Source organism: Rutidosis leptorrhynchoides, unplaced genomic scaffold (assembly GCF_046630445.1).
Source record: "Rutidosis leptorrhynchoides isolate AG116_Rl617_1_P2 unplaced genomic scaffold, CSIRO_AGI_Rlap_v1 contig186, whole genome shotgun sequence".
NCBI lineage: Eukaryota > Viridiplantae > Streptophyta > Magnoliopsida > Asterales > Asteraceae > Rutidosis > Rutidosis leptorrhynchoides.
Genome location: NW_027266435.1, coordinates 61,893 through 88,911, shown reverse-complemented (window position 1 = coordinate 88,911; position 27,019 = coordinate 61,893). Strand labels below are relative to the sequence as shown.

Sequence of the window (27,019 nt, the reverse complement as noted above, 5' to 3'; positions counted from 1 at the left end):
ACGAAAAATGGGTGGTCAAAATCTTCGATAATGATCACAATCATCCTATGATTAATCCAAATAGTGTATGTTATTTCAGCAACCATAAAAACATGTCGAATGTAGCTAAGTGTCTTATTTAGAAGTTTGACGAGGAAGGACTACCAATGGGAAAAGTTGTTGCGTTGTTCAATACAAGTGAACATTCTTTTACTGGCAGAGATTGTTGGAATCATCTTATGACCTTCCGTAGACGTAATTTAGATGTTAAAGATGTCCAAATTATTTTTGAGTTTTGTAGGAAGATGCAAACTGAAAATTCAGATTTTTTTTACTCAATCCAGTTAGATGATTCCGATGATCGCATGATTAATTTTTTCTGGATCGATGGAAGGTCAATATTGGCATATCAAGTTTTTGGAGATGTTGTTACTTTCGATACAACATATAGAACTAATAAATATCGCATGCCCTTTGCGTCATTTACCGGATTAAATAATCATGGCCAATCAATATTGTTTGGATGCGCTTTGTTGCAAGACGAAACTGAAAAAAGCTTTATATGGCTTTTTAAGACATGGTTGTTGGCTATGAGGAATAAGGCACCTGTTTCTTCATAACGATCAAGATTTGGCAATGAAAGCTGCTATATCTAAGGTGGTTTAGGAAACCAGGCACCGTCTATGTTTGTGGCATATTTTGAAGAAATTTCCCGAAAAATTGTCACATATCTACCATAAAAAGTCGGCTTTCAAGAAGGATATGAAGAAGTGCATTAAACTCTCGCCGAGAGTTCAAGATTTCGAGGAGGATTGGCATATGATTATGGTTAGTTATGATTTAGACGATAATGTGTGGCTACAAGGTTTATATGATATTCGAGAGTCATGGATACCCGTGTGGCGCCCGCATTTCGACCCCTCCTGTGGGCCTAGTGTGAGACCCGTTGGTACCTTCTATCGTCTGCGGAATCTGGGCCCTAGCCATGCCTCATAACCTGAACCTGGAGAAAACATTTTATTTGCAGAAAACTGTAAGCTATAATGCTTAGTGAGGTTTTATATTGACAATATTTTATGAAACATTTTCAATGATAAACATTTAAATTCTTAAACATATTAAATTACTTTGTCTTTAGAACTCGTCATAAAACATTTTATTTTTTTGGAAAACTTGAATTCATAAAACTTTACCAAACTTATAATTCATTGATAACATTATATAAATTACAATCCCTCGAAAACAATATAAACTTATCGAACCCCTTTCAGTGAAAAACATTAGGAACTACAACATGAGCGACCTACTATAGTATCCTAATAACCTCGAAACCTCGACATCCGTCACCAAGGATGTAAATAATCAAAACTCCACTAGATGAACTAATGGAGGTCGTACCCTCTGATTAGACCGTCACCATGGGGTCACAAGGACCAAGTACTATTGGATTGGTCGCCACGAAGTCGACCGAATCCCCCTCGAATAAAACATTTATATTGGGTTCGCATTTATATATATTATGTATAATAAAGCAAAACTTGCTTTTAAATTCGTCGTTAAGAAGCAAATAAAACTTTGCTTTAAGGGTATTTGAAAGTTCTCTCCAGTTTTTAAAAGTATAATACTTATCTATGCCATATATTTAAATAAATCTTAAGCAGCAAGATAATCGAAAACTATGGCATAGTAATATATATATTTCATGAAACATCAACATATTCTTCGTAATTAAAAAGAAAGTAACACTCACAGTATCTTTGCTTCTCGAATCGTTCCTTTCGCTTAACTTTGACGTCGCTATTTACCCACCTACCGAAATATCATTTATTAGCTTCGTAAGTACTAACGCTTAAAGTAAAATTACTTGAATTAATCCTGCGCGTCGCGGTAACTTTAATTTAAATTTAAAATATTTATCTAAATTATTCTATACCAATATTTATCTTAAACTCATTCCTTTAATTCATTAATTAAATAATTACATAAGGAAAAATATTTAAAAATTCACATAATACTCCAAATGGTTTAAATAATATTCTGTCATTTTTACATAATTTTATAAACTGAGACATTACTTAAAATAATTTTGAAAACACTTAGTTGCATTTAAATTATTTCTTACAACCTTAATTAATTCAGAAATCAAAATAAAATAAGTCTGAACTTCGAAAATTCCAAAATTTTGATATTATGTTCAAAATGATTTATTTAACTTATTGCAAAACTTTGGTAGGTTCGGGACTAGTAAAAATGATTTTATTAGGTTCGGAATATAAAAACTAGGTTCGGACTGACTTTAAACAGATTCGGTATACGGAAAAGACAGGCTTACCCTTTGACTATTTCAGAGACGGAATGTATTTTTGTAATTACTTTGAAAACTTGAGGGCAAAATAGTCATTTAACGAAAATCGATTATATATACTCGATTCGGTTCGGAATTACTTCATTTTCTCTCCGTCTCTCCTCTCTCTCTCCTAATTCAACTCTCTCTCTAGACATCGCCGGAATTTCCCAAAAACCGGCTGCAGTGGACGGCGGCTGGCGGCGCCGCCGCCCTTCTCCGTCACCGTTTTCGAGAGATTTCGGCATGGTTCAATAGCTTTCGTTGAGGTGATTACGGTTTTGGGGTCGGTTTGACCAAAATCACAGCCGTTTCGCCGGATCTAAGCCTCAAAGTTTCGGTTTCTACTTCTAAAAATCGATCCTTTCCGTCTGATTTTAATATATGTTATTCTAGACATCTATACAATCATTTTTATGTGGTTGGCAGGTGAAACGGTGGAGTTTAGGGTGGCTTACCGACGAGTTCAAGTGGTCGGTGGCGGTGGTTCACGGCGAAATCGACGGACGTCGAGGGGGTGGACTCGACTCAACAGCTCTCCTTGTCTCGGCGTTGATTTCGGACTCCAACAACTCGGTCGGCATCACTGGTTCACGGCGGCAGAGACGGCGGTTCTCGTTCTCCTCGAGTCGACGATGAAGATGGCTTGTCCTCCTTGTTCGCGCGTCAATTCAATGGTTTCCGGCCTTGTTCCGTTTGGTTCGTCTTGGCCCGGTTCTTTGAGCTCTATTTCACGGTGGCTCGACACTTAGGCTCGCTGTGATCTTCACTGTTTCTCGTCAGCGCCGGTTCAACTCCTCGGAATTGGAGTCACGGTGGCGAACAAATTTTTCCGGTGAGGCATTAAAATTTTTAATTTCGTCTCTCCGTAACTCTGTATAATTTTTAGCTTTCGAGTAAAACTTTATGTGTGTTATTTTGCTCTCTATATCTGTCATCTTGCTGGATGTATGTATTTATAATGGGATTGTATTTGCTTGAATGAAAATAATGGAGTTGTTGTTTGTTTGCTGTGCTTGCTGAGAAAAAAATGGCGAGACGGAGGAAGTATATATGCTTCTAGTGCAGGGAAAAGAAAAGAAAGAATTAGAGGAAGAAAAGAAAGTGGCGGTGGTGGGAGACACAATTATACTTGTGGGTCCCACCACATTAATTAGAATTTTTATTAAAAGTCAATGTGGGTCCTCTAATAATTAATCATCCGTTCCGCAATTCGATCTCCAGCCGCGATATTGTAGCATTAGGTCGAAACATTACTCGACAATTTACTCACATACAACGCTAATCGATTTTTCGAAAAATATCAAATTCATTTTCTACGCGAAGAAAAATCAAATCGATTCAATGAAAATAGTCGCGCGTTGATATCACTCGATTAAATTTTATTACTAAAATATTAGCACGTCGCTATCAATACACGATTATCTAAGTTCGAATTTTCGGGTCGTTACAACCCGTCTATAATAGATGTACATTTTTTGCTGGAATGAATACTACACAAAGAAGTGAGAGTATTAATGCCTTCTTCAATGATTTTGTGGATTTATCAACCATACTACGAGAGTTTGTTTTAAAACGTAGCTCTCTTAAATGCCTATCTAACTGAACTTCGTCAACATATTGTTTCCCAGTTTTAGTTATAGAAGCCAGGACAATAATAACAGAAACACAAATGTAAAGTAAAAGACAAAGGAGCCAGAAACCTAATTTATTATTAGGTTCAGACTTGAATATTATTATGCAAGCTGATAGGTATTTATAATGTTAGACAGACTCTAAATTAGGAAACCAAACTCAAACAGGAAACATAATACTAATTGAAAACCGACTCTTAATAAAATACTAAAAGAGAAATAAAACTAGACTCCTAATTAATTATTGAATTTGCACTCATAACATCACTCTCCTCTTGGAGATCGAGCTTGTCCCCAAGCGTGAAAGATGCACTCTAACTATAATAGTCAACCGAATCATCCAGCTCTAGCCAAAACAGCTTCTTACAAGTATGACCCGGAACAAATTGTCCGCCACGGTTGTAGCAGAGTTTCTTGACCCTTCTTTCGGCCATCTCCCCCGGAGATAATTTTAGGATGAACGGCTTCTGCGGCTCCACATCGGTCAGGGTATTGTTAATGGGAAATGTACTCGGAATCTTGGCTTCAAACTGACGTGCAAGATTCATAGCATGATATAGGGTCTTGGGTTCCCATGATTCAACATCAAATTTGATAGATGGTTGTAGACCCCTTGTATATAGCTCCACCTCCTGTCTTGGTAAGAGATCACTCACACGTGAGAGGATCAATTGAAAAGCTCGATTGTATTCTAGCACAGATCCGACATGACGTAACTCAGATAATTTCCCCTATTTATTATTCCGTGAGGGCGACTAGAAGCGGAGATTAACAAACTCAACAAATTCAACCCATAATATATGTGGATAGTCCTTATTTAATTTCAAGAACCAAAGTTGTGCTTCATCCCTTAGATGGAATAAAGCAATTTGAACCTGATCAACAAGCATTCTATAGTGAACAAAAAATTATTCACAAATTCCTAGCCATCCTAATGGATTAGACATCCCATCATAGGTTGGAAAATCAAATTTAGCATACCGTTGAACATCTTTATCGGCACCATCAATCTGCTCTTGGAGGCGACCAGCTGCAGTCTTGGGATCGTCGACTTTCCCTTGTTTTTCTCCATCGAGCACAATCACCTTGTTGTTGCCTTCAGTGCCAATATGCTCTTGGAGACGGATGTTCGCAATGTCCACGACATCAACTGCTTTCCCTTTTCCTTCTAACTTTGTTAATCAAATGTTGAATTCATTCTGAGCCATGTTAAATTCATTGAGCTGTAAGGAGCTGTGTAATATGCTCCATAAGCACCTTCAACGCATCTTGAACCATAGTCAGCGAAGCGGTAAGAGTCTGGATGTCAGCCATAAACCTGGTTCTGATACCAAATTATTAGAACGTAGCTCTCTCAAACGCCTATCTAACTGAACTTCGTCAACAGATTGTTTCCTAGTTCTAGTTATAGGAGCCAAGACAATAATAACAGAAACACAGATATAAAGTAAAAGACAGTCAGAAACCTAATTTATTATTAGGTTTAGACTTGAATATTATTATACAAGCTGATAGGTATTTTTAGTGTTATTATTAGGTTTAGACTTGAATATTATTATACAAGCTGATAGGTATTTTTAGTGTTAGACAGATTTTGAATTAGGAAACCAAACTCAAACAGAAAACATACTACTAATTGAAAACTGACTCTTAATAAAAGACTAAAAGAGAAATAAAACAAGACTCCTAATTAATTATTGAATCTGCACTCATAACATTTGTACATAAGTATGACAAAGCTGTTGATAAAATTTTTGTAAGAGAGCACAAAGAGGATTACGACTCTAGGCATAAGTCACGAATATTGAGTCGTCCATCGAAACTTGAGGAGCATGCTGCATTAGTCTACACCAAATATATCTTTGGAAAGTTTCAAGAAGAGATTAAGAAGATTAACCAATTTATAAAAGAAAAAATAGAAAAGAATGGGATTGAAGCAAAATACAAGATATCCAATTGCTATGTTCCTACAGATTCGTATATTGTGACGATGGAGTTGAACTCAAAATCATGCAAATGTGAGTGTCATCTTTTTGAATTTTAGGGGATTCTATGTCGACACATTTTGGTGATATTACAGTCTAAGAATTTTATCGAAGTTCCAAGTCAATATGTGTTGGATCATTGGACTAAAGAAGCTGCAAGAGATGTTAGAAATTGTGAAAACAGTGCATCTAATTTAGACGACCAACATCTGACGGGAGCATTGAGAAGTTTGCATGTGAGTCGAGAAGCTATCAAGTTAGTTGTACTTGCTGAAAAGTCGCCTAAAATATATAGCTTTATCATGAAAGAGCTAGGTCAGACATTTATAAAAGCTTCTTCAATGGAAATTGAAGTTTCTATGAGCGAAGAAGTGCCTCATTTAGATTCAAGTTTTCAAACCTCGGCAGGTGACCCTCAGTCCTCAACATGTCCATAATTGATTATTGCAGACCCTCATCCGTTAAACACGAAGGGGAGAACGAAAGATGCTGAAAAAGACTCACAAAATAAAATATTCAAGAGTGGTCTTCAAGTAGCTTACGGTCAGTAAAAAAACGCAAGTGTTCAAACTGTTCAGAATATGGTCACAATAAAGCTACATGTAAAAAATCAGGATAAAGCTTTTTTTTTTTTTTTTTTTTTTTTTTTTTGAAGAATAGAGCTTCCTCTTTTTTTCATTAGAAGGCGAACAAGGATTTTCAAGTGCAACAATTAACAATATTGGATACTCTCTACTTTTTTTTGATGATAGGATTACTCTCTACTTATCTTGTCATCATTGTAAAGGAATTTAGCGTTTAATTAGTTCAGGTCGTGCATGAATTGAGTTGTCATCTTCCCATGTTGTCTCTCAAAGGTGTTTGTGAAAATGTTAGTTGTTCCAAAGAGATTAGTTATTCTGGTAGTGTGCAGGCAAGCAAAATAGGATATATCTTGAAAACATGTAATAGGATATAAGGTCGTGCATCAGTTTTTCACTATGTCATGCACAGTTTTTACTTGCTAGTAATTACCAGAATAGTTGGCAAATTATGCAGTATAACAAAATCAACATGATGTATAAAATAAATAACATAATCATACAATAAAAAGTGATTAATACATGCATTTTGATAAATGGTTGATTCGGTATAAAATATCGTAGGGAGACGATACTTTTCAATTTCTTTCATTTTGTATTGTCTGTTTCCTCCCTTGTATCGTATCTCAAAGTGGTTTGCTAGGGTTAAAGTGGCAATAAGAACTTGAGGACTAAATGTGATTTCATTTCTTCCTCCTCTTTTAAAATAGGGTTTTAGAAATAATTCTTTGGACAATTTTATCCTTTTTTTTTTCTTTTTAAAAAAACTAGTTATTATAAGGAAAAAATAGCATCCACAACTAATATATATAAACATCTCAAATAAGGGATTTGGTCGAGAGTCAAATATACATCCAAAATATATATATTTTGTCCTTTAAAGTTTTCATATGTTTCAATTTGGTGATTCTTATAGTTTTTATATCATAAAATTGAAATTATAAATAAATTTCAATTTCATAAATATACATCCATAACCAACTTTTTTATCCTTGTCATTGGTTCATTAGGATCGAAGGCTTTTCTCTTTTTATTATTTAAAATTGTACACAATATATATATATATATATATATGTGTGAAGTCTAAAATAATTGAGCAAAAATAGACTTATAATTTATTATTTCATGTGAAAGGGTAACTTTTATTGATTAAATAATATTTCTAAAAATAAATATTGTTTACGGTTCTAAAAAACATAAATCAACAAACAACTAATTAAAGGATCATACTAAAGAAAAAATTATAATAACTGCTCAAAGCGGGCTGTTTGATTTTTATAAAATTCAATAAATTAAAATTATTTTTTATGTTTAATTTATGAGATTCACAAATTTATTATAAGATATAATAATAAAGACACAAATTTATGTATAAAATAATTTAAATACTGTACTTCACTTTCAATTTTTTGAATAATATGAACAAACACAATCTTAAATATAAATAATTTTAAAAATTCAGATATAATATATCCACCATATGTCCTTTTTTTCTTCTTCTTATTTTATAGTTGATTCTAAGGACGTTGCTAACGCAAAATGTAAAGTTTTCCCCCAAAACCTTTGATGTAAAGAGGTATAATCCGAAATATCTCCTTTCTCAAATTCAGGATTACAAAATAAGTATTTGTGGTTGCCACAAATCTAATAGACAATAGAGAGATTTTTTCAATTTGTTCCAACTGTAAATTCAATTGCTAATTTTATTGTTAAATCAATATCCGACACGTGACGTTTTATTAACGAATAATAATTTGACATATATATTTAAGAATTTTAACTTTAATTAGGAGGCAAGTTATTATTTTTAATCAATGATATTTTTTTTTTCAATTCTAATTAGGAAAGCAAAATACAATAAAAATATAATGATTCCTAATAAAATTCTATCAATTAATTTTTCCTAATAAAAATAAATATAATAATTTTAATCATAATAAATTTCCTAACTATTATTCAAAAAATTTGTAACGACTCGTTAAATCGAGCTTAGATTTGCGTGTAAATTTTGTTGACGTGGCGATAGTTTTAATAAAATAATAATCTCGACGCACGTGATTATTTTGTTCGATAATTATGTCAAATGGAAGATTCGATTTTCCACGCATCTACTGCTTAAGCGTCAAGTTAGCTTTCTTTTAGCAAGAAATTGGATCTCGAGAGTACGTTAGATGTGAGTTACTCCTACGACGAGTATTGACGTTAGTTCGACGATTAGATTCGATTAACTAAATGCGTTAATAATTAACAAACATGCGTTAGATAATTAATTCAATGCTAAGGAATTGTACAAGGAAATGATACAATTATAAAATAAAAACTTTAAATTACATTTAGGATAAAAATTCTACAAGGAATTTTTATAACCACAAGATACAATTGAATTCTACATTCATTTTCAATGTTGTATATCAAATAATGCTACATATTTTGGATAAAAAAATAATAAAATAAAATAAAATAAATGCAAGCCTACACTATTACACAATCCAGCCAGTCAGCCCAATAAAATCTATATTAGGCAGCCCTAAAGTGTTTACCAAAACTGCCCAAATACTTGTGGAAGTGCAGCCTTGACTTTTCTCTGCACAAAGCACTAAAATCAGTCAGCAAGCATTACTAACACACCTGTTAGACAATCACACAGAGTCATTGCAAAGCAGCCTGCATGCCAGCCACATTTCAGTGAGCTGGCAGCCTCCCAAAACTCATCAAAGTACATGGAAACCATCATATGCTGTTAAGGAATTATCAGCATACAATTTTTCCATTCTAAACAGATTCAGACCCTCTCAAACACCCAACAAGCAGCACTCAATACAGTCAAATAGTACAGGCAGTCAGCCACACCTTATTCCCAGCCAAATCAAATCAGTCCCAAGTCAAGTTCATATACGACAGTAGATCAAACCGCAAATTCCAGAAGTGTCTATGCCAAATTACTCAGCTCTAGAACAGTAAGCAAAGAACAGCCGAGCAAGCAACAACTCTCCCATTTCACTCAAATCATTTCAACAGGTAATGCATACAAACAAGTTTTAAATTCAATTCAACATGCAAACATCTATTCTAACAGTGGGACTTAAAAATCAAACAGGAAAATTAGGAGACTTATCTTTGTTCTGCCCGAGTCAACTCACTGAGCCAACCCGACCGAGTCAACTCAGTGACTGGTCGAGTTGACTCAGTCAAATCCGGCCGAATTCCAGCTTGTTCCAGAAGAGGAAAAGCTTCCCTTCGCCGTTGTCAATCTTCTTCCAATCAAGCCGAACCTCGCAAATCAACAGAGAAATCAAGGTAAAAAATAAAACTCAAATAGGACTCGAATGGTAGAAAAAATTGCATGAATAAGCTTAGAATCCATAGTAGAATAACATGTATGAAAATTAGCCAAAAATCCTAAAATCAACGAAGAACCCTAATTCGAAAAAATTGAAATTAAAGCTTACCCGGTTGAGTTTAGACGAAATTGATGATGGAAATATGTTCTTTGTGTCGAGAGGAGCATTTCTATACATGGGTTGAAGCTTGAAGTTGCCGGAATCGGTGAAATCGCCGACGAGGCCGAGAGGGGCAACGACGACGCGTTCGCGCGGAGAAAAAGAAGAGAAAAGGAAAGAAAGAAAATGATTGGGCCGAACCGGTCCAATCTCTTATATAACCCGTCTTAATCATTAAAATGACCATACTATCCTCAGTCTTTTAAAGTATATACGAGATTACCAATGTGAATTATTTCAGTCAAATAATAGTCAATGGTTTTATAGTCATTTCACGGAATAAAATCGGTTCTATCCACTGATTCAGTTCGGTTTGATTTCGGTTTACCCGACCCTGGCAGTAAAGTCAATTTTAACCTCCTGTTTTTAAAGTATTTATAAAAATATCAACTGTCAGTTTTAAAAGAAGGATTATTCTGGTCATTTCATACAAAACCGAACCTATTTTATATCCCGAACCAAATAAAATCATTTTTATTGGTCCCGACCCTACTAAATTTTTACAGTAAGCCAAAAATATTATTTTCTACAAAATGTCAAAATTTCAGAATTTTTCTAAGATAAATTTAATTTATTTTAATTCCTGAATTAATTGAGTTGTCAAAAATGATTTAAAAATAGCTAAGTGTTGTAAAAAATTATTTTAGCCATATTTTAACTTAAAAAAATTACTATAATAATGGAACATTATTTCCAATCAGTAGATACGTTTTTACTAAATTTTATGAATTTATTCCATTATAGGTAAAATTTAATGATCAATCAAGTTATAAACATAATAAAAATACCTAATAAATTACAGATAAGATACTTAGGACGAACGACGTGTAGGATTAATTCGAGTAATTCTTTCAAGCGTTAGTATTTACGAGGTTAATTAATGATATTTCGTTAGGTTATTAATTGCGACGTCAAGTTACGCGAGGAGAAACGACTCGAGACATACAGAAACTTTGAGTGTTACTTTCATTTTCATTGCGAAGAATATTTTGATGCTTTATGAAATATATATATTACTATGCCATAGTTTCCGATTATCTTGTTGCTTTAAGTTTTACTTAAATATATGGCATAATTACGTATTATATTTTTGAAAACTGGAGAAAACTTCCAAATACCCTAAAAGCAAGTTGTTCTATTATACTTAATACATATAAAGTAATGTTTAGACGTTTTAATAACGACGAGGTTTAAAAGCAAGTTTTGCTTATTCTACATATATGTATAAAGGCGAACACATATAAATGTTTTATTTGAGGGGATTCGGTCGACTTTGTGGCGACCAATCCAAAGAGAGTACTTGGTCCTTATGTGGCCCCATGTTCGGTCTGATCAGAGGGTACGGCTTCCCTAGTTCACGTAGCGGAAGTTTCAATTGCGCCCATGTTTACGGGTGCCGAGTTTAAGGATACTACGGTGGGTCCCCCATAATAGTTATCCTAAAGTTTTTTCACTGAAAGGGGTTCGATAAGTTCATATGTTATCGAGGAATTATAAGTAAAGTATGAATTCACGTTTTACGAGAAAAATGTTTACGAGAAATTTTCCTTTGTAAGTGTTATGAAAAATAAAGATATATTACGACGAGTTCTAAGGACAAAATAATTTATGATGTTTTAGAATACAAATGTTTCATTAAGTGTTTTCAATATAAAACCTCACTCAGTGTTATAGCTTACAGTTTTCTACAAATTAAATGTTTTTTCCAGGTTCAGGTTACGAGGCATGGCTAGGGCCCAGTTTCCGCAGACGATAGAAGGTACCAACGGGCCCCGCACTAGGCCCACAGTAGGGGTCGAAATGCGGGCGTCTCAAAATTATTCATACTAAAATTCATATATTATTTTTTTCTATTCCTAATTAAAACGGGCATATTTTCTTTTTTTCCTATTCAAACTCATATTATTGAAAAAATTCTTCCTAATTAAATTATAATATATATTATTTTTTTAATTTTTCATTAACTATTATTCCTCATAAAAATACGTTATATTTTTGTTTCTATTCTTAATTAAAACGGACATATATTATTTTTCAAACAATATGAACAATTAAATTGATTAGATGCAATTATAAATTTAATTATGAAATCAATCTTGATATATAACTTTTACGTTTTGTTATGTTTATTAATTTTGATTACGTTCAAAAAAGAAAATTGAAAAAAAAAATTAAATTTAATAGGATTGTAGATTTGAAATTAAAATCAAATCAAAATAATTATAATTGCTATAAAATTAAAATAGTTATATTTGAATATAATATTTTATATAGATTTAATAATATTTAAAATAAATAATTATTATATAATTTCTCATATGATATAATTATTAATTTTTGAATGTACGAATTTTTCCGTCCAACGGACGGGTTCACTGACTAATATTACCAAAGTCCCCACAGAATGCCGATTATTCAAAAGAAAATAACTTGTGGCAGCCACACGCTAGAAATTTGAACAACCGGATGTCATATTAATTTGAATAATCTATAGTTATTATAAGAATATGGGAAAAATATAGGCATACATCCCCTGTATGTTATTAAAATATAGTTTAGGAATTAGTTATGCTGTTTTATTTTTCAATTAGGAGGTCCGCTATTTTATCGTTTTTGGTCAGGATTACGGAAACCGATTGTTTACCGTTAATTCACGTAATGACGCCGTTATATTATAAATTTTGACTTTAGAAAATACTTCGTATTATTTAAAATCTCGTAGACAATTTGACAATTTTTTTATTTGTTCACATTACAGATTTTATCGTTAAATCGAAATTCGATACGTGGATTTTTATTGACGGATTGAAATTTGGCATTTAAATTTGTTTTTTATTACATCTATCTCAAAATACATGATATTTTAATTTTTAAGTTCATTCACATTAATATATATCTAGTGAAATTTTTTAACTCTAAATACACGTATATATAAATAATGAATCTAAAAACTCAAAACATACAAAATATAAGAAAATATCATTTTTATTTTAATAAATCTGTGATCATGTCTAAATTCTTATAAGCCAAAGCCCAAAAGTCAATTTTCATAGATAACATCGAATGGAATATATAATTTATATTTTTATATTTAAATACTTCCCAGTTTTAGTTTTTTTTTTGGATACATTCATCTTATATTTTGATTATAATAAGAAATGGATACATGTATCATTTTGTGAAGGTTAAATGTGAATACATTTATTCGTTACTAATCTCAATTAACACGCAATTTTTTTATTTAGGTAAAATAAAAATGAACAAAGTTTATGAGTAGTAATGAATAATAACGGTAGCGTTTGACTTACTGAAAATTTGTTGCACCCGATCCAGCCCAACCAAATTGGAATTGTCAAATTACCTTACCTAAACTAAGCGTAATAAAAAGACTAAATTGAAAAGGCGTGTGCTGACCACGCCTACACGGCGTCGTTTCATCTTTCTCTTTGTACGTATACTATCATCACACAACACAACAATACAATTAATAAACAATTCAATCAATAGCTTTCTCTTTCGTTCATCTCCTTTACCTAACTCTCTCTCTCTCTCTCTCTCTCTCTCTGATTCCTTTCTTCACATTTTCATTCTCTCTCTCTCTCTCTCTGTTCGTCGTTGCTTGCTTAAGGTACGTCTTCGTCATCTTTCCAACCGCTATTTATGCTGTTTTATTTTTTAATTTCTGTTGATGTTTACATCACTCAGGGTTATGTATGTTCGATAATATTTGGGGATATTTTCGATATTTTCGTTGATTTAGTAGTTTGAATTTCAGTGTTAATGGCTGATTTCTTTATTGTTTACCCTTTTCATGAGTGCTGATGATCAGATTCTGGTAATTCAATTTTTATCATACATAGTGGTCAATATCCTGAATTCTAGGTTTTTGAAGTCAACTGTTTTAAGTTTATTGAATCTGCTATGATGTCATTTTGTTTACGGGGATCAGATGAATGAATTTGACTGTGAAGTTTAATTTTCTGAAGTTGTTGGATCATGCCTTTGATGGTTGTGCTAATTTCTGTTCTATGGAGTTTGTAGATTGAAATGCCATTATTAGGTTTATATTTGGGTTTTTTCCTTCAAGACTCGTGTCAATTTCTAACTCTCTCTCTAGACTTATGTTGGAGTACTTCCTAAAATGTAAAGTTTTCATCAAAGTTTTCTGTTTCGCTATAAGTAGGCTGTACACATGAAGTAGTTTCTGTTGATATAAATCCTTATGCGTTTACTGTCTGGTCTTTAATATGGATAGTTAACTAGAACCATCGGCATGTATTCTATCTGGAATAGAATATAATGTTTAGTTCATGAACAATTGTTTTTCTCGAGAATTGAGATTGAAGTGAACTACCATGCATTTTACCGTTCTGGAATCAGTTTGTCCTTATTTCCCTCATTTTTTGAAAGCGTTCTCAATTTCTATTTCCCCTCTACGCAGGTTAGCTTCCTTTAGTAATGGACTCTTTCTTGAGATGCCCGCATGAGGATCCTGTTGTCACTCCATCGGACATTTTGAGATGCCCATTTCTGAGGAACATTAATGAGCCAACCAATTTCTCCTTCTCCTCCTTGGCTTTTCCATTGCCTGTGAGTGTATGATTTCCTGATTGATCGGTGTTTGTCAGAAGCCTTTTTTGGTATTAAGCTTATCGTAACGCGTTATGCTACATAGTGCTAATTATTGAGTTAGAAAGCAATTCACTATCCCCAGTTTGTCGATATCTCGTCTCTGGAACTCTTAATTGCCAATCATGTGATTAAATTTATTTTCCGTCCTTTTTAATCCCCTATAGGTACGTGGCGGAAAAGGCCCCATATTTGAAGATGGGCCGAATTTTGATATGGCATTTAGAATTTTTCACGGTAGTGATGGAGTGGTGCCTCTGTCAGAACGGGCATACGTGCATTCTGAGAGTGTTGAAGCTCAGCCAAACCCACCCAAGTTCAATCCTTTAGCTGCAAAGGCAGCCACCATCAGTCTCTCATCCTTTGGAGGGCCTTTTAGTTTTGATGCATTCTCTGATAAGTGGAAGAATCAGAAAAGAAAATCCGAATCCTCCAAGAAAGAATCTTCCTCCGATGTTAGTCAATGTCATTTTGTATACAAAATATCGCGAGTGATTGACCAACAGTTAATATTTATGATCTACTTGTGTGCCAAAAATAATTGAGACTATATTGTCATTTAAAAATAAATATATATATATTTAACTTTTTAATACGTTTTGTGCAGGGAGGAAAGTCTAATCATGAAGCTATGAGTGAAGAGTGGCTTAAAATGGGGAACTGTCCGATAGCAAAATCATATAGAGCAGTAAGCGGTGTCCTGCCACTAGTTGCAAAAGTGTTTCAGCTACCTCCAGGCATGAAATACAAGTGCCCAACACCCATAGTACAAGCCAGAGCAGCAATAGCTCGAACTGCGTTTGCCAAGAATTTGCGTCCTCAACCTCTACCTGCGAAAGTACTCGCTATTGGATTGTTGGGTATGTCGGCAAATATTCCATTGGGGATATGGAGGGAACACACTGAAAAATTCTCAGTTTCTTGGTTTGCTGCTGTTCATGCAGCTGTCCCTTTCATAGCCATGCTTCGGAAATCGGTACTGATGCCGAAATCTGCCATGGCATTTACCATTGCTGCATCGATATTAGGACAGGTGATCGGGTCTAGGGCGGAACGATACCGACTCAAAGCGGTTGCTGCTAAGAAACCACTTCTCGAGGAGAGTTCTGTTAACATTGGTCAGTCACTAGTTGGTAGAAATTGTGGTAACAGTTCATCGACTCCGATTGCATTTGAGCTGGCAAAAACTCCGCCAGCAGATGTAAGGTGCTGAGTATTATTAGTTTTCCCTATCGGATTAATCCATCAATTGTTGTGTTAACAAGATTTATATTGTGTCTAAACAAAAGTGTACGTGTCCATGATTTCGGACAAATTACTAATGTTTTGCAGCATTTGAGTGAACAGCTGAAATAAATTATTCATGAGAATTTTAGATATCGTGTTTTGATTTTGATTTTTTAATTTGTACATGTGGGGATGGTTGAAAGTAAAAATCCTTGATTGGAGTTTGAATAAAGGTTATGTTTGACATTCAGTCTTTCTTCCTTCATCTTTGGTTGGAATAGGTAGCATTTGTTGTTGAGCAGCCTTTTTAGAAAGAAGCCAATCGCATTATTGTTTTCTCTTTTTGAAACAATGACGATTTATGGGAGATTTTTTTTTTCCTTTCTTACGTTTATCGGAGAGAAGGGTATTATTTGGAGATAGTAATTGCCGAACAAATATCGAGCCTAATTATGTTCGTTCATAAAGGAGTTCTGAAAAGTTAAATTTAGATTTGTTCGTCTTTATTCGCGAAGACTAGCGAACTATACGTTTATTTTTTAAAATATTTATAATAAAATAAAAAATTATTAAATGATAAAAATAACACGATAAACATTAATTTATTAGTATTCATAAAATTTTATGATTATCAGTACGTATTAATCCAAAAAATATTATATGATGTAACATATAAACATTAATTTTTTATATTTATATAATATTAAACGAAAAAATTTATACTATAATTTAACGCACAACATTATATAATTAGCGTTAATCTAAAATACCGTCAAGTTCATGAAATGTTTGGTATAGTTCGGATTTGGTTCACTAAATGTTAGTTCTAAACGAAGCGAGTGAGCTTGGCTCGTTTATTAATAATCTTCAAAATCTTATTCGAGCTTGACACATTTACTGATGAGCCAAATTGTTCGCGAGCTATAATTTCATCTTCGGCTGAAACAGCCTGGCCAAGTTCGATGTTGTCTTTTCATTCAAGCACCAAGTGCTCAAGTATCCAACCCCAGATGGAGTAGGCGATGTTAGAGGGAATCAATAAGTTGCCTGAAGTTGTCACCTCGCTATTTACAAACCAGCCAATCATACTAAATAGGTCGGTAATGCTAAATCGCAAGGGAAAATACGTAAGAGGGCTAAAAACTCTCAGCTGAAGGCCACATCATTCTGAGATGACTTCCTATCAAAGCATTTTTTTCATGTAACTTTTCCCCAACTCTCTTTCCACAAACAATAATTTAATACAAAAAAAAAATGATAAAATTATAAAATAGAGATGATTTATGTATTAAAATTAATGATATTGATATATATGAAAAATCTAAAAATGATATCTATTCAAATAAAAATTATTATACATATAAACTATTTAGTTCTTTCGTTGATTGAGCGTTGACGGCATTAGGTTAGACTTTAGAGCAAGGTAGTCAAAATCGGGTTTTTAGGTAGAAACTGACGATTATAATTTTTAATTTATATTAAATATATATAAATATATGAAAAATGAAGGACTAAAAAGAATAGTAAAAAAGTTTGAAGGATTAAAATATAAAATTTTTAAAACTTAACGTATTTCCTACCAATCCTACGTTCTAAAGGGTGAGAACTGGTGTGCCGTCCTATGCCGGAACGTAGGATCGACCGATCCTATGTTCCGGATCAGGTTCTTGACTACCATGCTTTAGGGGGATCAAATTCATCTGAAATGGTAAATGTTGAAGTTTTATATTTTAAATGAAAACTAAAGGGGCGATGGACTGAAAATACGGAAAGCTGAAGAACCAATCGCACCTGTGGCCCTTTATATTTGACTCGAGCGCGACTGTGTGCGTCTGTGAGCATACCGATGTCGAAATCTCCTCAGCTTTTCGGGTTGCCTTGGCCTGAAAACAACGACGGCCTCCACTACAACGACGTCGTTCGACTGTCCTTTGATTCTGGTTTCTATCTTCTCTCTCTATTTTTATTTGCAGTCTAATTATTTCCTGATTTGTGTTAATACTTGTTTGTTTGAATCACAGAGTTGACACTGATCGAGTTTTACACAAAGAAACACAACAACTCAGCTCCATTTCAAGGGTAACTTCTTTTAATACATTTCTTCGAACAAAAGAAAGACAATTGAATGGTTAGTTATTAGTATGTATTAATGATTGAGCAGTTGGTTGCAGCGAATTCAAAATGGGCAGGTTGGCACATGCAATTTTTGTTCTTTTTTATTGCCCTTTTGCTATGGAATGAATTAAGCTGTTCTTGGTGGAAATTCCATTGTTTGTTGGTCTGCAGATAACTCTTGACGGTAGAGTTGTTAAAGAACCGAAAACGATTGTCAGGTTGCTTCTAAAAAACCACAATTTTGTTTTTATTTGGTGAAGCCACATTAACGTAAATTTACTTAACACAGTGTTTCTTTTAAATCAGAGCTGGTTCGAGACTTGTCTATCATAGGCTTCCTTGGAAAGAGCCTGATGCGCCATACATGCTTCAAGTTTTGTATGAAGATGCTGATTTGGTAAATATTCCTCTAAAAAACATCGTGTTACTGAATTGTTTACCATACTTCATGCCAAAATTTGCGACTTTATACTTTTGGTTTTAATTGACTGTCCCACATTTCCTCACTTTGGTAGTGGAGTATTTACATTTATTCAGTGTCGGCCTTTTTTAGTCTAAATAGTACATATGCTTCAGAATGAAGTGCTTAGTGTTTATTGTCTTTGCCACAATGATAAAATTGCATAGAAGTGATTACTTTGAATCTATCTTCATTTTGTTAGCGGCCAAATAGAGCTTGAGGCATTTGATTGTATTTCTTGTTTAACTTGAAGTATTTTTATATTTAGATTGCTTTACACAAGCCCTCTGGTCTGCAAGTCTTACCTGGAGGACTTTTCCAGCAACGGACAGTCTTAACACAGCTTCAGTGGCAAAAAAGCGAGCAGATTTCTTCCATAAATGCCCATGAGGCCCATCCAGTTCCTGTACATCGTCTAGGACGAGGCACTTCGGGTAAATGCTAAATGTAATGATCAGACTAGCATGTAATCTGTTCGAACTTTAGGAAAGAAATGAATAATCAAAGGATGGATAGCACACCTGATGTTATTATAGACTGTACTCAATGTCGATCAAAATAATAAATTGAAACAAAAATGCCAGAAAGTGAAAAATATTTGTGTGTTTATTACATTAGTTGATTTTATTTTTTATGACTGCTGTGGCTAGTGACACATGGAATATTTCTGAAATGCTAGTTTTTGTGGAAACTCAGCATAGCATTCATCCTTAGTTGGTTGATAGCCTTAATGCTTCTCAATTCTAGTTTTGTGATATGTAATGTGGCATCTTTTTATTATAGGCTACTTTTTTTTTTGGGCAAATGCTGGATCTTTTTATTCTGCATTCCCTGTGTCTTGGGAAATGGGATTTTTTCTTAATTTATTGGTCATTAAATGATTCCAGGAATACTGCTTTGTGCGAAGACAAAGCTTGCAAAAACAAGGCTTGCTGCATACTTTGCCGATGGAACATCTACTCTTGAGGCTGGCAGGTTCGGAACGTAAACTGGTTTTCATTTCTTCCATTTTCTACAAATTGGTTGAACTTGCATGATTGTGAGTTAAATGAAGTTCCTTTTCAGTTATCTATATCTGTAGTATTTTAAAAGGAACCTGATTGTTAAAGGAGAATACAGATTAAGGTGCAACATGCTAATTCTTTCCCAAGACACTAGAGAATAGAGCCCTTTTGAGTGTAAGAAAAAGCTGTTCAATGATCCTGTAGGCTTTATTGACATTAGCCATATTAAAAGATGAGAGAATAGACATTGCCTAAAATGTCCTTGAATGATTGTGAGTAGAGGCAGTCCTTTTGACTACTGAATCTTCAAGATTTCTTTCCATTATCTTTGTTCTAGTAAAATGACCTTCAACACCACTTGCCTGAGGGTTGTGGAACTGCACTTCTTTCGTGCACTGAATTGTTCAGAACTATGCTTTGAAAGATTAAACCTTGGATGGTTAAAGTTTATTTATTAGTAGTTGTCGTGCTGTTACTATTATTTGCAAACAATACCTACAGAGTACTTCTATTTTACCCTTTTGTAAAAAGTGTAATATCTTAAGGCAACATTTAGTTGATTCAAATTCGACTGGTGGTAGAGCATGCTGATGCATGACTGAACATGAGAAATAGGATGTGTTACTGTTACCATCAGACATCTTTGTATATTTATATCCGTTAACTACTGGCCATGATGCTTTTCATCATTCCTCCTTATGCATGCTGTTACAGTGACCAAAGTATTGGACATGGTGTTTGTTACAGAATAAAATAAATATGGCAATAATATTATACACTATAATAATGTTGCTGTATTCAAGTAATTAGAATAAGTCAATAGCATCGATTCGGAAAGAATAAAGGGAAATCGCATAAATTAGGGAGATATGATTTTATGTTTAGTTGGAGGTCTTAATATAAGATTAGGGCAGTCAGAGGGAGAGGGTGTGGAGAGTTTATGTATTAAGCTTAGTAGCTGGACAAGTCACCTTCGGTGCTTGTATTGGGACAAGTACTCAGTACTTGTTGGTCTTTTCATTGTTCCTGTAATTCCTAGTTTTATACTAATAAAATAACAATTCACCATTTACTCTCTAACATTGCTCCGACCTACCGTTCTTCATGGTCACGAAAATGGAAGCTCGTGTAGACAATCTAGAGAGATTGGTGGAAGAACTGCTGGAAAAAAATACCAATTTGTCAAACTCTGTTGGAGAAAATTCCACTGCTGTTGTTCAGATTAAGGAAGACTTTGTCCAGATTAAGGACGACTTTGTCGCTCTCAAAGCCATGCTCCAAATCGCAGACTGAAATGCTTACAGCCTTGGTTAACAAAGGAAAAGGCATTGATTTTGCACCATCACAGAAACCAGATCTGATTTCTGTCCAGGTAGAATCCTCGTCATCCCAACCACCACCACAAGTTCCAAATCTCCCATACACCCAACATACCCGACAAAGTTTGATTCCAAAACAACTGAAACTACCTGTTTTCACCGGATCAGACCCGATAAGTTGGATTGCTCATGTGGAGCAATATTTCAGAATCAACGCGGTGCCATCAGAGCAATGGGTCAGTACAGCAATGATTTGCATGGAGGGCTCCTCGTTGCATTGGTTTCGTTGGCTTGAACGCAGTATACCCAATCTCTATGGAGGTTACTTACAAAGGAGTTAATACGCCGATATGATGGCCGCCATGCAGGCAATGAATTTGAGCCGCTCGCTGTGGTTCGGCAAGTGTCTTCAATCGAAGAGTACATCGATCTGTTCATACAAATGGCCACTCAGGTACACGATCTACCCAATGTTCACTATTTGGGGTATTTTATGAATGGACTTCAGCCGGAAATTAAGTGTCGGGTTCGCACCCTCCGTCTGGACTCACTCGTTGACGCCATAGATGCTGCTAGATGTGTCGAGGCTGAACTTTGCGCAGTCCATCAGTCACCTAAGTCTGGTCCTGGGTTGTTTAGCAACTCTGAGCCCAAATTGAAGTCATCAGGTCTCTTCGTGAATGCACCTATCACTGAGCTTACAGGACTTCTGAACAAGTCTCTTCCACCTCCAAACACGGCCATACATAACCCCAAGCCACAAGACAACACCACAGGTGGCAACACCACCAAGGAGCCTGCACTTCAAGTGAATGCTAAACGATTGTCTTCAGAAGAATATTCAGAATTGCGTCGCAAAGGCTTGTGTTTTCACTGCAAACTGCCTTTTCACCCATTACATGAATGCCCACTCAAGACATTTAAAACAATGATACTTCAGGATGAGGAACAAATTGATGGCCTAACAACATTGGAGGCGCTAGAGCTTGCAGCCCCACCTTGAGGGCAAGGTGGTTTTTCCAGGGGGAGGCAGTGTTACAGAATAAAATAAACATGGCAATAATATTATACACTATAATAATGTTGCTGTGTTCAAGTAATTAGAATAAGTCAATAGCATAGATTCGGAAAGAATAAAGGGAAATCGCATAAATTAGGGAGATATGATTTTATGTTTAGTTGGAGGTCTTAATATAAGATTAGGGCAGTCGGAGGGAGAGGGTGTGGAGAGTTTATGCATTAAGCTTAGTAGCTGGACAAGTCACCTTCGGTGCTTGTATTGGGACAAGTACTCAGTACTTGTAGGTCTTTTCATTGTTCCTGTAATTCATAGTTTTATATTAATAAAATAACAATTCACCATTTACTCTCTAACAGTGTTGGGAGGAAAATTACTAAGATCTACCGAGGACTTGCAAGTGGGATTATAGCTGAGGACAAGGTAACATTGAAGAGTTTTTCCACATGATGCTCATACAACATGCCATTTATATTAGTCACTGTTGTTCAACTGTTTCATCTTCCCTTCACAAACTAAGGATCGTTTTCACAACACAGATTAGCATCAATCAACCAATTGGTCTCATAAGATATCCTGGAGTTGCCAAAGGACTGTATGTTGCTTCTGCCTCAGGTTAATTATTCTGCTTCTTTGTATGGTATATTTTATGTATTTTTGTTCTCAGCTGCTGTTCAAATTACTCAATTGGGTCTTGTGATATAGAACTTCTAGTTGCAGCATTTCAAGAAAAACTTTGAATTTTAACCTGGCTGGCCATCCACGACGTTTGTGTCTTTTCTATCCCATAAACTGTATTTAAGAGGCTTAGTTTTTTATTCCATCTAGTTATTGAATGGCATTATTTTGCTTTACTTCAGGAAACCCGCTTTGAGTAAAGTTGAGGTTCTCGAGAGAGAAGTAGAAAGAAATTGCACGTTGGTCCAGGTATGCCTTTTGAATCATTTCTTTATGCATAATAAACTTCTTCCTTTGTATGTTATCAACTCTTCATGCGTATAATAAGTTTCTCATATTCAGTTATTTGGGTTAAATTGTTAACAGGTAGAAATTCAGTCAGGGAGACCACACCAGATTCGCATTCATCTCGCATTCATCGGACATCCTTTGCTAGGTAAACTAATACAGTATTAATATTCTCCTTTACTTGAATGGTCTTAAAAAGTTTATTAGACCGTGATTGCACTTTCGTCGAGGAAACTTGCTTATCGTGAAACTTTCAAACTCCCTTGCGGAGTTCATGCATATTTTTGCAAGGTAAGACCCATCAATGGCAAGTCCCAACTCTGATTTTGTCCTTGAATGTGGTTGGGAATGCTTATGAAACTGGTTGAAAGATGTCAAATTCCTAAGTTTCTCTAGTTAGTATTTAAGAATCTTAGGTCCTGTATGGTTGAACTTTGTTGCATGTGTAATTATATTCATCAGCAGAAAAAACCTTTTAGCCTGACAGGCCAGATTTGACCACATTTTCTAACAGGTGATCCTTTATATATCTCCGGTGGGATCCCAAAATCCTTAGATTGTGAATTAATGGATGATGGAAGGTTTGAACATGATGGGTGAGTGTGAATAACTTATAAATACCTTTTGTGATGCCAACGTAGTATTGTTAAGTGATGCCTAGAAATCCTAGATGCAAATCTGCAAGTATTTTGGTGTTTTATAGGTTATTTCCTTGTTTTGTAGAGGCTATCAGAGGCCAGCAAAACCTGTTCCTGGAGATTGTGGCTACCATTTGCATGCACATCAAGTGGTTTTATCTCTCCCAACCACGAATGAAGTAAGGATGGAAAATAACAGTATCAATTATTTTCTACTGTATATTTATGAGCCATTACTTTGTATGGTTATGGAACTTGAATATTTCATTGCATTGCATTGGAATTGTCTTCAGGAAATTAAAATCGTTGCTTCTCTTCCGCCTATACTCCAATCACAGAAAGAGGCAATGGACATCAACTGTTAGCTGTCTGTGTTATTCCATTTTTGTTCAAAATAAGTTTTTTTTGTTTGTAGATGTCTTTCGTGTTAGAACTCTCGAAAGTTGAATCTTTGTTTCGTCTGCAATTGTTTGTTTTACTTGGCTATGAATAAGATTGTTAATGAGTATTGTATTTGTTCAGAAGGCAGCAGAGCAAAACTTGTTTGTTAGATAATGGGCCTTTAAGTAATTGTTACTCCTTCCGTCCCATAATAGATGCAAATTTTTCAATGCAAATTGCATGTAAAAAGCATCTATTTTGGGACGGAGGTAGTATTTAAGGCTTTCATCCCGTTAGTAGTAAGAGTAGGGTTGTGTTAGTTTGTATATTAACAACTTGTAAGGCATTTTCCTGATTAACCAAGAACAAATCAATCAAAATACTATCTCGGTCCTAAAATAGATGCAAATTTTTATATGCAATTTGTATTAAAAAATTTACAATTATTTTGGGACGGAGGCTTTTAGTTTCTTAGTAGTTGTCTTTGTTTTTCATTTCAATCTTTAGATTATGTGTTTACATAACAAGTTCTCACAAAAACTCTCTTCTTCTCATGTGCACATCGAATTCCTGATCTAAATTTATATTATCAGTAGTATAAGATAGACTTCCTCAATTAATGCCATCTAAATCTGAAATCATTCTTACTCTTTTACTAAAATAGAAAACATGCTCGGGCATTAAGCAAGAAAGTTGAGCAAACAGACGAGCCTCTCAGGTACCAACATGGCCATGCCAGAACCGACACATGACCATGTATGACTAAAAAAGAATTGGAAGCAAAAGCTAAACCACTTAAACGAATTGACCGAGCCGAAGCGGTCAATAATACCGGATTTACTCGGTTCGGTTTGAATATACTCTCAACCCACGAGAATCAATAAGCCAGAACTAGAGACCTGAGGCAGTGAAAGGTTTTGATTGTAATACGTATCTCAGTTGAGTCTTTATCGGCCACCATCTTCGTCTTCTCAGGTAAGAATTTCAACCATAAATGCAGTGTGTACTGCTATTGTGGATGCTAGAATACCTATGATTGCATCTTGCTGCTTAGTAGTATTTCTTAAGAAATACTAATGATGACTTGAATACTTGTCTGTGCAGTTTTCCATTTGCTGTTGTTTGGCAGAACATGGATAGGTTGGATTGGACCCTACCAAGCTAGAAAGAGCACGTGGTCTTGTTGATTTCAGTCTAAGGTTTCCATTGGTCATTGGTAATATATAGCTTTTCTTTTCCATATTGAATTAACGAACTTGGGTCATGATCTACCACATGCTGTATAATAATGTATTGACAGAAAATGTTGGCATTTGCTTATTTCGAATTCGGTGTTACCAGTTGTTGCATTGTTTAAAGGTTTTTGATCACATCTCATCATCCATGGAAATATGGACTGGATGGTGCTATGCTACTCCAATGGAATTTTAAATTATACTCCCTCCGTCTCGCAATACATGCTCTTTTAGACTTGTCATTTTATCTCAAAATATATGACCTTCATACCTAATTTAGATCAAAATACGTTCAATTTTCCCCTTTCACCTTGTTTAGTTGTGTCGATAGCTCAAAAAATATGTATTGAGACGGAGGAAATAAGTAATTAGCAAAGGATATTCCAAAACGGCCAGCAAAAGACTACTTCCTCCGTCTCAAAATACATGATGTTTCATTTTTGTTTCATGTGTAATTTTGAGACAGAGGTAGTATATAACATATTCCTATTCCTGAGGGATATTTAAGTTTTAGGTCTCTGTATTGGTGAAAAACAGGTCCGTAGGTCCCTGTGTTATAAAAAAGTTGAATCGGAAGTCCCTGTGTTGTTTTGAAGTTAATTTTTGCTGAGATGTCACCAATATGACTGACACGTGTCATCATGACTAATGAAACGATGACGCATGTCATCTTATATGTTAAAATTGCCACATGGACAATTTGATTTCATTTTTTTAAATTAAATTAATAATAATAATTTTTATAAATAGTTTTTTATTAAAAATATTTTTTTATTAATTTATAATTTAACCTTTCTTTTATAAATTTTCTTTACTTATTTTTTAAACAAACAATAATTTCATTTAAAAATAATAAAAATTAATAAAAAAAATTAAATTAACTAAATAAAAAATACTAGTATTCCTTCTATCTCAATATATACAATTTTAGCAAATTTAATAAAATCAAAAAAGTTTAATTTTGACTAATGTACTCTATATAAATTAAATACTCCCTCCGTCTCGAATATTTACATTTTTACATAGATTAAGAAAACAAAGATGAAAGTAGTAATTTGACAAATATATTCTTAGTAATCATTTGCATATAAGTGATGTATGTACAATACTAAAATGTGTTGAAAAATGATTTGTCAACTTAACTTTGACCAAATTTTGTGTAAGACCCGCTTATTATTTTGTCCAAAAAAATTACTCAAATACGTTCTATGTATGTTGTAGATGAATATGGTATAATCACTAATAGAATTTGACTTTAAAATGATTAAAAATTATATGTTGAAATAAGTTGTTTAATGTATATAAAAAATTCAAAATATACATAACTTATGATGGCGGATAAAATGAAAGAACATGTTTTTTACTTTAAACTTGTCAAATTTATATGTATTTTGGGACCAAAAATATGTCTAAATTTACATCTAATTTGTGACGGAAGGAGTAATAACAAAAAAGGTTTGAAAGATATAAATTATAAAATAACTATAAACTTTTAAAAAGATAATTAAAAATATGAAAAATTATTTTTTCAAAAATAATTAAAAAAATTTATAAATAGAAATAAAATTTCATTATAAAAATTTAAATAAAAAAATATTTTTTTAAATTAATTCATAATACTTTTATTTGAAACATTAAATATTAACTTTGAAAAATTAATCAATAAAAGGTTTACTTCAAATAAAAATAATTATTAAAAATAATTTTTTTAGAAATTATTTAAAATAATTTATTTTTTTGAAAAGATTTGGAATAAATTTGTCTACGTGGAAATTTTTATACATAAGACGATATGTGGCATCTTTTTATTTGTCATAAGGACACGTGTCAGTCATATTGGTGACACTTCAACAAAATCTAACTTTAAAACAACATAAAAATCTCCGAATTAATTTTTTTTAACAGAAGGACCTCCAATCATTTTTTTCGGATATAAAAATTTACCGACCTATTTTTCATGAAACTTAATATTCCTATTCCCGAGGTTTCCTTTTAGTTGTAAAC

General features: G+C 33.9%; 3 protein-coding genes and 1 pseudogene across 3 annotated transcripts; all 4 read left to right on the top strand.

Moving 5' to 3' along the window:
* Positions 1-146: 146 nt before the first annotated feature.
* LOC139881722 (protein FAR1-RELATED SEQUENCE 5-like) lies at positions 147-599 on the top strand. The gene has a single exon (XM_071866146.1). The coding sequence runs from the start codon at positions 147-149 to the stop codon at positions 597-599; it is 453 nt and encodes a 150-aa protein (XP_071722247.1).
* Positions 600-5,947: 5,348 nt separating this feature from the next.
* Positions 5,948-6,602, top strand: LOC139881721 (uncharacterized). The gene is made up of 4 exons (XM_071866145.1): positions 5,948-5,975; positions 6,057-6,350; positions 6,393-6,485; positions 6,598-6,602. Exons 1-4 carry the CDS (start codon positions 5,948-5,950, stop codon positions 6,600-6,602), a joined length of 420 nt encoding a protein of 139 aa, XP_071722246.1.
* Positions 6,603-14,481: 7,879 nt separating this feature from the next.
* Positions 14,482-15,865, top strand: LOC139881720 (uncharacterized). The gene is made up of 3 exons (XM_071866144.1): positions 14,482-14,613; positions 14,820-15,107; positions 15,269-15,865. The coding sequence occupies exons 1-3, from the start codon at positions 14,482-14,484 to the stop codon at positions 15,863-15,865; spliced, it is 1,017 nt and encodes a 338-aa protein (XP_071722245.1).
* Positions 15,866-17,719: 1,854 nt separating this feature from the next.
* Positions 17,720-23,764, top strand: LOC139881718 (RNA pseudouridine synthase 5-like; annotated as a pseudogene).
* The last annotated feature ends 3,255 nt before the right edge of the window (positions 23,765-27,019 follow it).